The sequence below is a fragment of the Hyperolius riggenbachi genome, chromosome 1, assembly GCF_040937935.1.
Source record: "Hyperolius riggenbachi isolate aHypRig1 chromosome 1, aHypRig1.pri, whole genome shotgun sequence".
In the NCBI taxonomy this organism is placed as follows: Eukaryota; Metazoa; Chordata; class Amphibia; order Anura; family Hyperoliidae; genus Hyperolius; species Hyperolius riggenbachi.
Genome location: NC_090646.1, coordinates 629,100,639 through 629,118,062, shown reverse-complemented (window position 1 = coordinate 629,118,062; position 17,424 = coordinate 629,100,639). Strand labels below are relative to the sequence as shown.

The 17,424-nt window shown below is 45.9% G+C and overlaps 1 protein-coding gene across 1 annotated transcript in view; it reads left to right on the top strand.

The window, feature by feature from the left end:
• Positions 1 to 17,424, top strand: part of GPBP1 (GC-rich promoter binding protein 1) — a 55,676-nt gene that overhangs the window by 28,978 nt on the left and 9,274 nt on the right. The window contains exons 6-9 of the mRNA XM_068271830.1: positions 496 to 671; positions 1,086 to 1,205; positions 2,919 to 3,088; positions 8,815 to 8,917. Coding sequence (XP_068127931.1) covers positions 496 to 671; positions 1,086 to 1,205; positions 2,919 to 3,088; positions 8,815 to 8,917 — 569 coding nt within the window. The remainder of the gene's footprint in view (positions 1 to 495; positions 672 to 1,085; positions 1,206 to 2,918; positions 3,089 to 8,814; positions 8,918 to 17,424) is intronic.

Below are 17,424 nucleotides of genomic sequence, written 5' to 3'. Positions count from 1 at the left end.
GGTGTGGGAGGGGCCCAACTACTCGCCTTCCCTTTCTCCAATACTCTAGGTCAGGTGTTTTGGGGGCTGCACGTTATGGGTTCGAAGATCATGATGTCCACACTTGTTTGATTACCCTTTATAAGATGGGCCTCCAGGCTGTGAGGGTCACCAAGGGGGAGGTAAGGGAAGGGGTGTGAACATTAAGGGGCCCCATCAAAGGTTTTCTGGGCCACCCATGATTTGTAGTTACTCCCCTGGCAGCCCCCATATTTTGTTCAGCCTTAAAAGCTCTCCTAATAAAAGAACTTTGACGTTTACAAATTTTTATTAAACACTTCTAATAAAATCACTTCATTGACGTCGACAAACCTGCTTTTTGGCTGGCAGCATGTCTTGTTTGCAGGATGTCTCTGCGGGGTACAGCTGGCGAGGATGCCATTTTCAGCAGAATTTACATCATTCTATTTTCACTTACCGGTATGTATATAATATGGCATTTTACTTTTTCCTCAGAATACCCTTTGAATTCCAAATCTAGAAGTTCTCGGATGCTCGTCATTCGAAAAGGGATGAAAGATGACTTCTCGCTGTCTGGTTATCCAGTAGCAACAAGTGCGTTCATTCCGGCAGTGAAGAATGGGACGGACCTCTCAAAGGATCTTCCACCACAGGAAGCTAGTCCTAAAAAGGTAGTATGAGCAGATTTATTCAAGTCCCCCTCCCCCTGGTCACACGCTAACGGTTTAGGGGCAGAGAAAGCATATGATGTGATCCATTAGGGAGGTGTTATGAAATTTAAATTGGGATAACTGGAATGTTTTCATTTAATACTTTGTGGATTTTTTTCAAAAAGTATTTTCCTTACCTTAAATACAATAGAAAAGTTTTTGGGCATCACTTTTTTTTTTTTTTTTTTGTTGCTCTTTGTGTTTTCCTACCGAAGACTCTCCACACGTCCTGTTGTAACGACATGGTCACTGAGAAGCAAGACTTTAGGAGAAATGGAACAAAAGCATAACAAAATTAAACACACAAATTTAAAAAGAAGCACTTTTACCTGAAGTTGTATGTATTATATGCATTGGTTTGTTTTTGCTTTATAGGAACTCGGTAATGTTCTGATGGAAGGGAACAAGATTGAAAGTTCTTCTAATGAGCCCTTTAGGCCAAATAAAAGAATTCATATGGACTTATTAGATGCATCTCAAGCTCCAGCCCAGGAGGTAAATGTTGTGATATAAAAAAATACATTATTATGCTAGTTTGAAAGGTGTTAATTTCATCAAAAAATTACTTTAACTAATCTCAAATTTGGGATACAAATTGACTAGATCAGGCATGGGCAAACTTGCCTCTCCAGCTGTTAAGGAACTACAAGTCCCACAATGCATTGCACAGCCACAGTCATGACTCATAAAGGCAAATGCATTGTGGGACTTGTAGTTCCGTTACAGCTGGAGGGCCGAGTTTGCCCATGCCTGGACTAGATGGATCTCTTAGCCGAAAGGCTATAATTTGTGACCGATATTTATGTTGTTTGCACTTGTATGCTAGCACCTTTAAAGTGGTGTGACACTCCATAAACATTTTAATAAATCATCCAATAAGTAAATATTTATATAGCTTATGTATCCTATTGATTTTAGCGTTCACTGTTGGATTTAAGACAAATGTGTTCTGAAATAAGATAATAATATTTCTGCTGGTTTCCATCCTTAGTGTTTTTATCTGTGGTGCCAAAAGTGACATCACTTCTGCCGGTTTTTTTTTGTTTTCTCTTTTTTTTAACCCAGCTCAGTGTTAATTTACTGCTTATTGTACAGATTACTGTCCCTCCCACAGCAAATGTCCCCTAGATAAAAGGCTTGCATCACTGTATAAACTATTCAAAGGGAGGGGGATTCAATTACCTACTGGTCATAGTGTCCTTCTCTTATCTAAAATGGGAGTTTCTGTTTGTATTTTGAGATGAGCTTGTTACTGCAGTAAAAAAAAAAAAAATCTTCACACAATCCGTTTGGCAATGCACAGTTTGGCACAGTTCAGCACAGGCACACAGACCAGGTAGGCATACAGATAGGCTTTTACGCCACAAGATGTGTGGTGTCCAACCTATGTACCGTATATGCTGGCGTATTAGGCGACTGGGCGTATAAGACGACCCCCCAACTTTGCCAGTTAAAATGTAGAGGTTGGGGTATCCTCGCCGTATAAGACTACCCCATAGTAGGAGTGTCAGGGTGCCGGGTATCAGGCAGAGCTGTAATTACCTTATGCTGCAGTCATCCGGTAATAAGAAAGATAGATCGCGTTCTCAGTTTAAAAAATAACTTGTTGTAACAGCTTCTTGCGAGCAGCCGCTCGCATGGGTAGCAGTGCAGCTTCCTGCGTCCCTTGACTGGTGACGTGTGCGCTCCACTGATGAGGCTCACGCCGGAAGAGATTGCCGGGATGTATTGTGGAGCGCACACGTCACAAGTCAGGTGATGCAGGAAGCTGCACTGCTACCCGTGCGAGCGGCTGCTCGCAAGAAGCTGTTACAACAAGTTATTTTTTTAAACGGAGAATGCGATCTATATTTCTTATTGCCGGATGACTGCAGCATAAGGTAATTACAGTTCTGCCTGACACACGGCACCCTGACCAGACCTGACATTCTGACACTCGGCGTATAAGACGACCCCCGACTTTTCAGATGTTTTTTCAGGGTTAAAAAGTCGTCTTATACGCCAGTATATACGGTACTACCTTCTTCCTGATGGGTATAACCGGCACCGTTGGAGGCAATTTTTGTTTTCCAGTTTGTAGGTTGGCCTATAACCTCAGCAGTTATGGCTACCTTCAGTAGTAAACAAAGGAGTATTCCGCTGCACCAGTTTGTTTTAAAAGAGGCAAGGGAAGACAAAAATCCTAAAGATTTGATTGTGTTCTTGCAGGATTGCAATTCTTCCAGTTTTTCTAATGGAATAAGCAGTTGTCCTGGGCATGATGTTAACTTGAACTTTGAAAAGAGGAACATAAATCCAGTCACTTCCTGTGAAATCACGCGTTCTTCGACTTTCCCTCATGAGGCTGTCCTGTCCAGCTCATTAGAAGCAGAGCACAGGTAAGGCGAATGTGGCCACGCCCTCATAGTAACCAATAAAATGTTCTTTTGAAGGTACATGACTTATAGCTTTCAAAGACACAAGTTTGACATTTAAAATGTAGGTATCGTGTGTTAGAAAACCAACTATCTTATGTTTTGCATGACTGGTATCAGGCCTGGATTTACATCACAGGAGCTTATAAGCACAGATGTCCTGGCACCCTAGACTCCATGAACCTACAATTGCACTGGCTGGCCAAGCTGTCACTTCTCCTTTAGTTCACTTGCCAACAGGGCCGGCCCTAGACTTTTTGCCGCCTGAGGCAAATTTTTTTAAAAAAATTGCCACCGCCGCCCCTCCCCCCGCCCCCCCTCGGGGGGGGGGGGGGCGCTCTGGGGGGCCGCCGAGCTGGAGGGGTAGCTGGCAGGACGGGGGTATTGGGCCAGCGGCGGGGAGGGGGGTCGGACCCCCCCCTCCCTCGCCTGGGTCCCCCGTCCTCCGCTCCCCTCCAGCCTAAATAGACGCAGCCGTATATGTAAGAGGCACGGGCGGGGAGACACTCACCTCTTCCCAGCATGCGCTCCACTGACATCACTTCCTGCAGCATCCCTCCCCGCCGCTGGCCCAATACCCCCGTCCTGCTAGCTACCCCTCCAGCTCGGCGGTCCGGCTCCCCGCACCCACGGACGGGCGGGTGCCGCCCCTGGAAATTTGCCGCCTGAGGCAAAAGTTTCACCCCGCCTCATGAGCGGGCCGGCCCTGCTTGCCAATCATAGGTAACTGCTCCCAGTATTAGGTAGCCAGAGCTATCCTCCGTATTAAGTAATGACTTGGATGAAGATCAGATCACATTTTATGACCAATTTGTGCAGAAATCCATAGAATTCCAAAGGGTTCATATACCTTTTCCTTGCTACTGTGCGTCTGTCTGTCTGTCTGTCTATCTATCTATCTATCTATCTATCTATCTATCTATCTATCTATCTATCTATAAGTATATATTCCTAAGGTAACAATAATACACAAGACAATGAGCCTCAACCCTAAAACTCTCTAAACTCTATTCTACTACTTGTCATGGTTAAAATGTTATCACATATGTCTCTTGTAGTTTTCCTAAAACTTTCCCAAGTTTGATCATCATTTTTGAAATGACTTTTTTATGTTCATTGAGTTTATCCTTACCTATTTTTTATGTGACGTATGCCCAAGCTTTGTCAAAACAAAATGTATTCTGCAACTTGTCGCGGTTAAAATATCACATATGCCTCATTTAGTAACAAACTGGTGGTGCACTCTCCACAAATGCACTGTCAGTATATACATGTCCTGTGGTCATTAAGTGGTTAAGCAAACCTGTGAGGAAGTAAAGTTTAAAAGTTTATTTACTTAAAGGAATACTTAAGTGTCCTAAAAAAATTGACTTGTACTCACCCGGGGCTCCCCTCAGCCCCCTGCAGCTGAACAGTGCCCTCGCCGTGTCTCTCCGATGCAGCTGGACTCGCCGGCGGCCACTTCCGGTTTCGCCGTCACCGGTCGACAGGCTGGGAACGCGGCTAGCTTATTTAATGCTATTGCGGCCGGGAACGCGGCTAATTAGCCGCGTTCCCAGCCTGTCGGCCGGTGACGGCCAAGCCGGAAGTGGCCGCCGACGAGTCCAGCTGCATCGGAGAGACATGGCGAGGGCACCGTTCAGCTGCAGGGGGCTGAGGGGAGCCCCAGGGGAGTACAAGTCATTTTTTTTTAGGACACTTAAGTTTTCCTTTTAAAGTGAAAAAAAAAAGTCAGATACTCACCTAAGGAGAGGGAGGCTCTGGGTCCCATAGAGCATTCCCTCTCCTCTCCCGGTACCCGCTGTTGTCCTGCCTCCCCCGTAGCGGTATTCTACCGTTTCGGTCAAATACCGCTGTCTCCCGGCCGAAGGGATGCTTCGGGAGCCCGAGTGCTCCAGAAGACGGGCCGCTCTACACTGCGAATGTGCGCGCCCTTTATGACGCGCTCGCGTGTGCGCTGCCTGTCTTCGGGAGGACTCGGCTCCCAAAGACTTCTGAAGTCCCCTCGGCGGGGGATGTAAACGGAGGAGCCAGCGCAGCACCGGGAGAGGAGAGGGATGGCTCAATAGGACCGAGCCTTCCCTCTCCTTAGGTGAGTATCTGACTTTTTTTTTTTTATTTTTATTATTTAAATAAGGGTTCCCATTAGCTTTAAGACAGTAGTTGGATGCTTCTGCATGGTCCAGAGATTTCTCAGAGCCTTCAGTATGAAGCAGGTGGTTTCGACACTGATTGCCTGAGCTGGGCGCTGCTATACCTATAATGCTATAGTGTGCACCCTGTGCAAGGGTGATTCGATGATCCGCCCAAATTACTTCTCCATCTGAGTTGCAATGTCTTGGAGGGCTAATAATATTATATGCCATCGGATTTGAGTGGCAGCAGGGTGAGCCGCTCATTTGACTCGACAACTTACTAATACGTACGACTCCTGGAGCCCACAGCTACTGCCCACAATCCTCATCTTTTTCGTAGATGTGTGCCCCTCCGTGTAGTGTACACACTTCTCCGTACTGGGCATCCTCGAATACAGTCTACGTGTGTCCAGTAGAATGAAGCCGCTTGGAGGAAAGAACCATGCATGGGCAGATTTATTCTACTGGGCATGCACAAATCAACGTTGCACATTCCCAGATGCACATTACGAGATGCACTCGTACACTGACAGGAACCCGGCCATGAGAGCATACTCTACAAGCTCTTGTCAAATATGTTCAGAGGGGCCCAGCACCAGAATGGTGAGCTCCAGCAGGATCTAGCAAGCCTCTGGTTTATCCAGGAGCTTCCTACTACTGAGGTAAGTATTTAATTTTGTAATTAAAAATCACTTCATATGTTTGAATGGCTGGCTATATGGGCACATAAATGGCAGATGAAATTCAATGTTGAAAAATGTAAAGTCATGCATTTTGGTCGTACCAATGGTCTAGCACCATACAAAATAAATGGGATACAGATCGGGACATCAAACTTGGAGAAGGCCTAAAGGCTCATACACACATCAGACTATTGTCTTTGGAAAATGAAAGATCACAGACCAATCTTACCACCCTTCATGTAGTATGAGAGCCATACCTACACAGTCTTTTCTATGGAGCTGAACTCCCCATCAGAAAAAAATCTTTGCAAGATGCTGCACACACAGATGCTGTACAGTCACAAAAGATCAGTATCTGCAAAAGATCTGTTCCTGCCAAAGATCAGTTCCTGCAAATTGCATTCATAGTCTATGAGATCTGCAGATCCTCATACACACCTTGTTTAACTGACATTCATCTACAGATCAGACAGTCATATGCAGCTCTGAAAATCAATCCTGGTGGATCTGATCTGCAGATGAATGTCTGTTAAACAAGGTGTGTATAATGATCTGCAGATCTCATAGACTATGAATGCATTTTGCAGGAACGGATCTTTTGCAGATACTGATCTTTTGAATGTCTACAGCATCTTTGTGTGCAGCATCTTGCAAATATTTCTGTCTGATGGGGAGTTCAGCTCCATAGAATAGACTGTGTAGTTATGGCTCTCATACTACATGAAAGGGGGTAAAATTGGTCTGTGATCTTTCATTTTCCAAAGATTATGGTCTGATGTGTGTATGAGCCTTTAGGAGTACTCATTGACAAGTTAAATAATCTTATTCAATGCCAAGCTGCTGTAGCTAAAGCTAATACAATTTTGAGATGCATTAAAAGGGAAATAAAAACTTGAGATGCTAACATAATATTGCCCCTGTTTAACTCTCTAGTAGGACCACATCTGGAATATGGAATTCAGTTCTGGGCACCACATTACAGGAAAGATATTACAGTTTTAGAGCAGGTGCAGAGACGAGCAACACAATTGATACGAGGGATGGAAGGTCTCACCAAGAATGGTTAGATAAACTGGGTTTATTTAGTCTAGACAAAGACGCCTTAGAGGGGATCTAATTAACATGTATAAATACATCAGAGGGCAATATAAAAGCTTGGCGGATGAGCTTTTCATCCCTAGGCCTTCACAAAGGACTAGAGGACATGATCTGCGCATGGAGGAAAAATGTTTTAGCCATTTATTTAGGAAAGGTTTTTTTATAGTAAGAGTAGTTAAAGAGAACCAGAGACGAAGCACCCTCATATATTTTAATACATTTATCAGTGGGAACATGACAGTAAACGCCTACCCTGCTTTTAGTTTTATTCTTCTCAGTCTAATCTATCTGTTATCAACTGTGATAAGAATCCACCGACTGATTCAGTCTAGGTTTGACCTGGAATCATTATAGCTGAGTTACTCTTCTGTGGAGTCTTTTCAAGCCCAAGCCTGCCCCCTCCTGGCTCAGATTTCCTACTCAGAGCTGTTGACATGGGAGGGGCTGCTGCTGCCGAGAAAGAAGCTCTGAAACAGACAAGTGTATCTGTGTGCACTATGCAGCCAGTCATTATCTACTGTATGCAGTTTCATTTCTATGAGAGACACTTCCTACAGGCAGCCACACAGCATACCAGAATAATAGTTGAAAGCAGAAAGATGAAAGGCTGCAGCAGCCCTGCTTGTCTATAGTCTCATAGAGGCTAGACAGCACATCCAGAACAACTCATAACCCGGAAGCAGAACAGGTATGAGCCGGCGGCCATATTGTATATTTCCTGGAGCAATAATGGATTAAAAAACACTCAAAATGGCACACCAGAGTGGCGAAATTATCAGGTAGAGCATTTATTCTTTACAAGCTATCAACTGATATGTTTATTTTGTGTGAATCGTTTATCTCTGGTTCCCTTTAAAGGGACTACGAGCAGTGCAGTAACTATGGAAAGATGCATAACATTTTGAAGCTCTCTTTCTCCTCTTTCCAAGAATATATAAACCGCCGCCCTATGCCTTTTAGTCTTCCCTATTTTCACGATCGAAATCGCGGCAAATGCAATTTCAATTGCGAAAATAACGAAAACTAAAAGGCGTAGGGCGGCGCTTTATGTGTCTTTGGAAAGAGTAGAAAGAGTGCTTCAAAATGGTATGCGTCTTTCCATAGTTGCTTGTATTACACAGGACGACTTTTCCCCAAAGTCGGCAGCTCCATTGCAATTTGCCGCGATTTCGATTGCGAAAATAGCGAAAACTAAAAGGCATAGGGCGGCGGTTTATATATCGTTAGAAAGAGAGCTTCAAAATGGTATGCATCTTTCCATAGTTTCTGCACTGCTCGGAGTCCCTTTAAGATGTGGAATGCATTGCCACCGGAAGTAGTTATGGCAAATTCTATATCTGCATTTAAAGGAGGCTTAGATGCTTTCCTTGTGATGAGACAATTGGCTACAATTACTAGGTAATGCCGGTGGTGGTGTGGAGTCGGGAAGGAATTTTTTTCCTTTTGGGGCTAATTGGACCATGCCTTATAGGGGTTTTTCGCCTTCCTCTGGATCATCAGGGATATGTGAGGGAGCAGGCTGGTGTTATACTTTTTCTGGTTGAACTCGATGGACGTATGTCTTTTTTTCAACCCAAATAACTATGCAACTTTAGTTTCTGATGTTTTTAGCTATCCCAAATGGAGACATTGTTCATACATTATTTTTGAGTGTTGAGTGTCACATCAGCTCTACTATGCTTTACAAAAGTCGTATCTAGCTTAGATTTACACGAAGACACACGGTGCATGGTACAGAACGAAGGAAAACCTACAATCTCTGCATCACTTCCAGGTTGCTGAAGGAAATGGGCTGGCAGGAGGCCAGTGAAGACGATGAGACCTATGCACCATTGACGGAAGATGAGATGAGGGAGTTTCAGGCCATTAGTGAGCAGGTAAATGTGCTACACAATGACTTTCTAGACATTTGTCCTTGATCATTTGAGACTGGACAGCGGCCACTCCAACTGTTTGTTATTCCGCAGACTTTTTTAAACCATCAAGCATTGACCAACTAGTCAGATCAGGCAATGTTTGCATACCAGAGCAATGTTACCATTTGTCTAGTCCAGGGGTGTCGAGCTCAATCACATAAGGGGCCAAAATCTAAAACTTAGTCTAAATTGCGGGCCAAATTGTTTATTAAGATTTAACATTTATTGAACAGTCTTAAGCTAAGTGGCATAACTATATAGCGAACATGGGGAGCCAGCTTCTCCCTCAGAAAATCTTCAAGAGGAAATGTGGCCCAAGGCAAGATGCTCGCACTATGAAGGGTTTGGATGCCAAGAGGGGGCCCCATGGTAATTTTGCTGAGTGGGCCCATGGGTTTTTGCTGCACCCCACCTCAAACTGACCATGTTACAACCAGAAACTCATCTGTGTGCTCATCTGGTTGGGAGGGCAGTGTGCTCGTTGCTTTACTGCTTACAATGATGCACATTTGAGGCCCCTTTTTATACTTGGGCACTTTTTTGCATTGCATTACCCTTTCTGCATGCAGGGTAATGTATATGGCCTAGTACACTACCCACATCGCGTTGCTGCCAACCGAGCACAAAATCAACAGTGCGTCACCTTTCGACTTCCAGCGAAATGAATGGAAGTCGATGGGCGACACGTAAAGTTTTCAATTTATTCGGTGCATATGTGTGGAAGGACTCTATTCCAAAGAGGAAGCCGGGAATCCCAGTGATGTACATTACTGGGTGTGGGGTGTTGAAGGGGGGGGGTTAGGTGGTGCTATGCATATGACCCTGTTGGTGCACTGTGCGCCACAGGGTAATATGAATCAATTTTTTGGGCAATGAGGGGGCGGAGCTTCAAGCCTCTAAACTTTCCACAAATTTAAAACTGGCCTCAAACTCTCGAGAACCACATAAAATGGCAAGGAGGGCTGCATTTGACCCGTGGGCCTTGTGTTTGACAACTGTGGTGTAGTCCTAAGCATCATCGCTTGAAGGTAATACTATATGCTTACGATTTATTGCCTGATCTGGTTGACAAGCATTTGTCTACAGCTTATCACTTGATGGTTTACAGTCAGGTCAGGCAATTCAGCAATGATTGTATGTCTGTATCATGTTACTATCTGTCTAGTTCTAACCCTACCTGGGGGATCAGCAATTCGCTTAGTGGGATTTTTTTTTGTTTTCAAAGTTTTTATTGAAATTTTTAAATTTTTAACAACTCAAATTGTACATCAAGATATATATAACAAGGCAAGGAAGTAGGGAGAGCTTGTACAAATATCTTTATCTTATAGCTGGATCTAATAGGAAGGGACAGGCAGGATAACCAGCAGGTTGATATAGCAAACATTAGAGTAGTTTGAAGTGTATATACTACTGTCAGGTTGGAAATTGTTGTGAGCCCACAGAGGACTAAGTCCAGCTATCTGGGGCTTGCTGATGAGGAATCAGGGGTTTAGGGGAGGAGGGAGCCCCATCAGGGCAAAATTGTATGGATACCTTCCCGGCCACCCCCCATTCAGCAATGGACAGGCAGGACAGGAAGGATTGTGGTCATAAGCGTCCGTGGGTAAGAGATGGAGAAAAAGGAAACCGAAAGAAAAGGGAGAGAGAAGTAGCAAAGAGAGAAGCTAAGGAGGGGGAAAGAGAAAAAGAGGAGGGGACAGAGACAGGGGTCCACCTTACAGTCTTGTAATGGAAGTTGTCTCCAGACTTGGATGCTCTAAACGGATCCAGGGGTCCCAAATTTTTTCAAATTTCGTTTGGGTGTCCCTAAGGATGCTAATGAGGCGCTCATTTACCATTATTGAGTTTATTCTCGATTTCACTTCGTTAATGGTGACTGAAGGTTTCCTCCAGTTCCGGGCTATTGTCATAGTAGCTGCTGAGAGTACGACAGAGGCTAATTTATTCTGTGTGGAGGTTAAGGAGCTAATCTTTGCGTGTAATAAAGCTTGCCAAGGATCTCTATGGATTGGCTGATGAAAGAGGGAAGAAAGTAGTTTATATATTTGGCACCAGAAGCGGTTGAGCCGTGGACAAGTCCACCAAATGTGAAGCATGTCGCCGGGCAGCCTGCAGCCCCGAAAGCAAAAGGGATTGGCGGAGGGGAATACTTTGGCTATACGGGTCGGGACGAGATACCATCGTGTCATTACCTTATAGGCAGACTCGACTATATGTAGGTTGCTGGAGCAGCTGGAGACTCTGCTCCAGATGTCCAGCCAGTCTTCTCTATCCTTAGGGCTAGCGAGATCTGTTTCCCATCTAGAGGCGTAGGGGTGTGTTGTCGGGGAAGACGGGCGTGTCAAAAAGCCATATAATCTGGAGATCAGGCCTTTAGTATTAGGACTATGCATACAAATGTTTTCGTAAGGTGTAGCAGTGTAAGGGGGGTCTTTATCTCGAATGAGAGGTGTGATCCAATGTCTCAATTGTAAATATCGAAAGAATTCCCCGGGGGGAGCACAAAATCTTTCCTGTAAACCAGGCCAGGAAAGAAAACCTCTAGGCGTGAGGAGGTGTGTGACATTGGTGAGACCGTTCGTGCTCCACCAGGAAAATGCCTTTGGGTCGTTTAGGCCCGGAGGGAATAAAGGGTTGTTGATCAGTGGCAGCAAAGGGAGGAAAGGAGACTGAAGGTTAGCCGAATAACGGACTGAGTCCCACACTCTAAGGCCGTGAGCCAGAGGGGGGCTTAATGAGGGTGGTCTCATTTTTGGAGGGAGCCATAGTAAAGTGCTGGGTAGTGGGGGGGCACACCAGGGTATCTCTATGAATACCCAGAGAGGAGTATCTTGTGTCTGGAATAGGCGGGTGAGTTGGGCTATGGTTGCTGCCTGGTAGTAAGAGGAAAGCTTAGGAACCCCCAGGCCCCCATCTAATTTATGGGCAAACAGAGTCGCCCTGCAGACTCTGGGACCTTTGCGACCCCACACAAAGTCCATGATTTTCTTTTGGAAGATACCTAAATAGTGGCTTGGCACTTGGACCGGGAGAGTGCGGAAGAAATAGAGAAGCTTTGGCAGGTAGGACATTTTGATCGCATTGATCCTACCTAGCCATGATAGGGGGGAATGAGACCACCTATCGGTCAGGGCAGAAAGTGTTTTTAATAGCGGGGGGTAGTTGGCAGAGAAAAGTGAGGCATAGTGGGTGGTAAGGGTGACACCCAGGTAGGGCAGGGACTGAACCCATTGAAGGGGGCAAGAGCTCCTCAGCTGGTCAAGGTCTGTGGGGGATAGGGATATTCCCATAGCTTTAGATTTCTCTATGTTTATTTGCAGGCCTGAGACCTGGGCAAAGTAAGTAAAGGCTTGGAGGGCTTCTGGGATGGATGTGTGGGGTTGTGTTAACATAAGCAGAGTATCATCTGCGAACATGAGAAGTTTATGGGATAGGCCTGCGTATTCTATTCCTTGGATAGCCGTTTTGTCGCGTAGATAGCAAGCAAAAGGCTCCAGGGCAAGGATAAAAAGCAAGGGGGACAACGGGCAGCCTTGTCTGGTCCCCCGATTGATATCAAAAGTTTGAGAGGAGTGGCCAAAAAATCTTACCGAGGCTGTAGGGCCAGCGTACATTCCTTGGATCCAGTTCAAAAAGGTAGCATCTAAGCCCCATTTCTGGAGGGCGAGTTTCAAATAGGACCACGAGAGAGTGTCAAAGGCCTTAAATATGTCTAAGGATAAGGCCACCCCAGGGATTTTATTTGTTTGAAGGTAGTGGGTTAGGAGGATAGCCCTTCTAGTGCCGTCTTCGGCCTGCCTGCCTGGGACGAAGCCAATCTGGTCTCTGTGGATTAGGGATGGGAGGATTTTATTCAGTCTTAGCGCTAGGATTTTGCCTAATATTTTGAAATCTATGTTAATAAGGGAGATAGGGCGAAATTGATGGACTGCATGGTGTTCCTGTTCTATCTTAGGAACCATGGAAATGTAAGCCATTAGCATGGATCTAGGGGGGGATCCGCCTTCCCGGATTTCGTTGTAGCACTTCGCTAGTTCTGGGGCCAGTGAGTCTGATAGTTTTTTATAATAAAGAGCTGAGAACCCGTCCGGGCCAGGAGTCTTATTGGGCTTCAACGTTTTGATAGCTGATTGAACTTCAGCTGCCGATATAGGGGCACTCAAACTGGTAATGGAGTCTTGGCTTAGTTTTGGGAGTGTAATTTGGTCTAAAAAGTCCCGGATGGCTGTATCAGAAACATTGGGGGTGTTAGCGTATAGGTCCGACAAGAATTTCTCAAAGCAGTCAACAATCTTACGAGGGTTAGCAGTGATCTGTCCTGAGGAGTTGCGGATTTTAAGCATAGTGAAATGAGGGGGCCTATTTTTAAGACATTTGGCTAGGAGAGACAATGGCTTATTGGCGTTGTAATAATAAAATTGTCTTCGCCATCTAAGTTGTTGTTCTACCTTATCCGTTAGTAGTAAGTCTAATTCTATGCCAATGCGGTCTTTGATGATCTTATTGATACGTGTCGGTGTTTGTTTCCATTCCTGTTCCGCTCGGCCCAGCTTTGCAGTAAGTTCCTCTATTTTTTGGTTGCGGCGTTTTTTAAGGCCGCTAGCGATTCCTATTAATATTCCACGTATAGTAGCTTTGTGAGCCTCCCATAGGGTGAAAGGTGAGGATACAGAGCCCGCATTATCGGCAAAGTATTCCTCGACCTTCTCCTTCAATTGGTCGGTAATATCTGCTCTGGAGAGCAGAGAGTCATTTAAACGCCATTTAAATGATCGATTGATCGGAAGCGTAGCGGAACAACAAATGGAAACCGGGGAGTGATCTGACCAAGGAGTTGTATGTATTTTGGCTGCTGGCACTAGGTGGAGGCAAGTCTGCTGCACGAAGATGTGGTCGATCCTGCTGAAGCTGTCGTGAGCATTGGAGTAAAAGGTGAAGTCTTTGGTAGAGGGGTTGAGTTCCCGCCAGATGTCTACATAGCCATAGTGGTCTAGGAGTTCTTTAATTTTGGCTCCGTGTGGATCTTTAAGTTCTGCAGTGGAGTTAGAGCTATGAGGTCTTTGCCTGTCTATCTTGGGGTTAAGTGTGGCGTTGGTATCGCCTGTGATTATGATTTGACCTAAGCCATGCTGAGAAAGGACTTGTAGAAAGTGGGAGTAGAAGTTGGATTGATGTGCATTGGGAGCGTAATATGTAGCAAAAGTGACCTCTCTGTCATATATTGTACCGAGTAAGATAAGGTATCTGCCAGTGGGGTCAGCTATATGTTTTGTGTAATTGAATGGGAAGTTCTTCTTAAAGGCGATTAAGACTCCACGTACTTTCGTGCGGGCACAGGCAAAAAAGGCTGTGGGATAGTGACGATTCAGGTATTTAGGGCAGGTGGGTTGGTCTAGTCTAGTCTCTTGTAAACAAACAACATCTGCTTGGCAAGCTTTATAATAGGTAAACGCTTTAGAACGTTTATGTGGGGAACCGAATCCCTGGACGTTATGAGAAAAGATTTTAAAAAAGGGAGAAGTCATGGAGGGTTGATTTCAAAGCTTGATGCGGTGTAGAGAGCTGCAAGGTGGAGACCCTGGAAAGAGAGGAGGAGCAGCAAAGAGAAAGAAGAAGAAGGAGTGAGGGTGAAAGAGAGTAAAAGAGAAACACGCACACAGTTCCGTGGTAATCCGGGAACTGGGCTGAAAGAAAAGCTTGACCGCGCAGGGGTCAAGAGCAAGAGGACCTCGGGAAAGGAGGAGTCCCACCTAGGTAGTGACTCCGGCCGGGTCATTAGGGGGTATGTGTTGGCCGACTGCTCTGCTGGCTTAAGGGTATTGGACCATCTTAGGTTAAGGCCCCAGCAATGAAGAAGCAAATTTGTCATGAGAAGGGGGGGGGGGGGGGTATTATTAAAGATAAAACGTAGGCTCATATTACGTTATAAATAGGAGTGTGGGACATAGTGTAACTTTTATGGGGAAGAAATCAGAATGATAGCCGTCATCTGACCATTGACACCAAGTAATGTTAGGCTCTGTGCAAGGGGGGGGGGGGGGGAGGGTGGTAGGGTGAAGGAGGGGGGATGATCTATTGCGTCAGGTTGAGATAGTAAGCGGGGGTTGTACCCACAATGCGGTGCGTCAGGAGTTATTGTTATTGTTAGGAGCAGGTCTAATTTGGTGTGCAAGGTACCAGGTGCATTCGGCTGGGTCTTGTGGGCAAAGATGATAGATGTTGCGTAAGGGGATAACGCTCTCTGGTGGGGGGTATTTGCCAGGGCTGGGGAGGCAGAACCTGGGCATTCCATGGTTTCTCATGGTGGGGAGGGCCGTTTAATACGCAGTGTGTTAGGGGCTAAAGAATAAATATAACGATTAGTGTCTATGGAGGGGGTCGTTTGGTAATGGTCAGGCCTGGTTTGATACAAGACAATCACAGGTAAACTACAAATCAAATCCCATGAGCAACAGTTCTTAGGTAGTAGGGAAGGCAAGGGGGGGGGGGGGTGGAGGGGTAGGATGGAATAGGGGGGGGGGAGGTAGGTAGGGGGGCTTGGGAGGAAGGTGACGGGGGGGGGGGTGATCCTCTGAAGCAATCAGGTGGACACCCAGGGAACTGGGAGGGGGGGGGGGGGGGGTGAGGAGAACAAGGGAAGGGGGTACAGGAAAACTCGCTGCAGGCATTAATGTTAACATTGTTAATTAGCTGCAAACATTAGCTTAGTAGCGTATAACAACTGACAAAAAACATTGGATCATGACAGGTGATAAATTGAAAATTAAGTGCCTTATATAGCTGCCTGTCAATAGCACACCTCAGAAAAGTTCGGCAGAGGTATCATATAAATCCGTAGGTTGAGTGGGTTAGGGAAGGAGGGGGGGGGAGGGGGGGGGAGAGGAGGAGGGATGCGGAGGGTTGCTCAACTGTAAAGACAGTCGGTGGGGAAGGGGTGGGTGTGGGGAAGGGGTCGGGGGAGGGGAGGTGAGGATATTACACATTTTGCTAAGCAAATGAACAGAGGCTAGGCACTTATATGAAAAGTGTTCAGTTGCGCTACAATCTGGAAAACGTTCAGACAAAACAGGTAGCAATAAAGTTCTGAAAAAACAGATCAGAGCATTTAAGATAAAAATAAAAACTGAAAAGTATAACAGTGTTAACTTAGAGTCCGTCCTCCGAGAAATTCCAAGGCCGACTAGCAGCCATTGTGGGGTCATATCAGAGCCCAGGGAGGAGCGGTGACAAACTGTGCCCGAAATGTACAAAAAGAATATTGAATCTTACCCAACCGTATGGCAAAAAAAAAAAAAAAAAAAAATCCATCGTAAGATCTGTGTTCAGATGGCAAAGTCTGTCCGCGGAGTACGGAAATGCAGAGGCGGAATAGGTGATCCAAGCAGAACCGTAGGCCTGGGCAAAACACCAACAGGGTATAACAGTGGGCCTACAGGCAATCTAAAATGCGAAAGCTTGGAAATCTTGAGTGCAGTGCATGCTAGCTGGAGGATATTCCCAAACGAGGAAAGTCCGCACAAGGTAGATAAAGAAGCGGGGACGGCACATCTTCATGTGGGGGAAGCATTCCGAGCAGCCGGGGCAGATTGAGACGATTTCCTGGAGGGAGAGTCGCGCTGCCAAGTATTCTGTGAGGCCGGTGGGCGCCGGGGTGAAGTGCCGGCAGCGTGCGCGGTAGTATCCGATGGTAGGGTTAGATGAAGGCGCTCAAACAGCTGCTGCGCCTCATCGGGTGAAGAGACGGTATGTGATTTTCCCGACAGCAGAAAGATTAGTTTAAACGGGAATCCCCACTTGTACTTGATGCTTTGGGCCCGCAGTGCTGTAGTGTAGGTCTTCATTAGTCTGCGCTTCTGAATGGTAATAGGAGCCAGGTCTGCAAAGATTTGGTACGGGCGGTCTTGGAAGTGTAACGGTTCCTTCTCTCTCGCAGCTTGCAGGATCATTTCCTTAGTACGATAAAACGTAAATTTGATGATTACATCCCGAGGGGAGCCATCCGGTCTTTTGGGCCCCAACGCTCGGTGGATCCTGTCAAACTCTAGGCGGTCGATGGGAATATTCGGAGTAAGCTCCTGAAACATTGCAGTAGCGGTGGAATTCAGATCCAAGATGGTCTCCGGCAGCCTGCGTATTCTAAGGTTTCCGCGACGGGATCGATTTTCTGAATCTTCTAGGCGTAATTTGGTGTCAGCTAGCTCGGATTTAACCTCCGTTAGCTCCTTGTCGTGAGCATCGACCACCGTTGCAGTTTTTTCATAGCGCTCCTCGAATTCCGCCATATGGGAGGTGAGGTCTCTGACTTCTTTTTTAAGTTGTTGAGCTAGTTTAGTGGCTACTGCATTCAGCTCTGTATGGAGGAGAGTCTTGAACTTGTCCAGAAGAAGGGCGTCCTTCGGGGTCCAATCTAAAGCTGGGTCTGAGGAGGAGTACTCCGATCTCCTGGCTCTGGTGTGAGGTCTGGA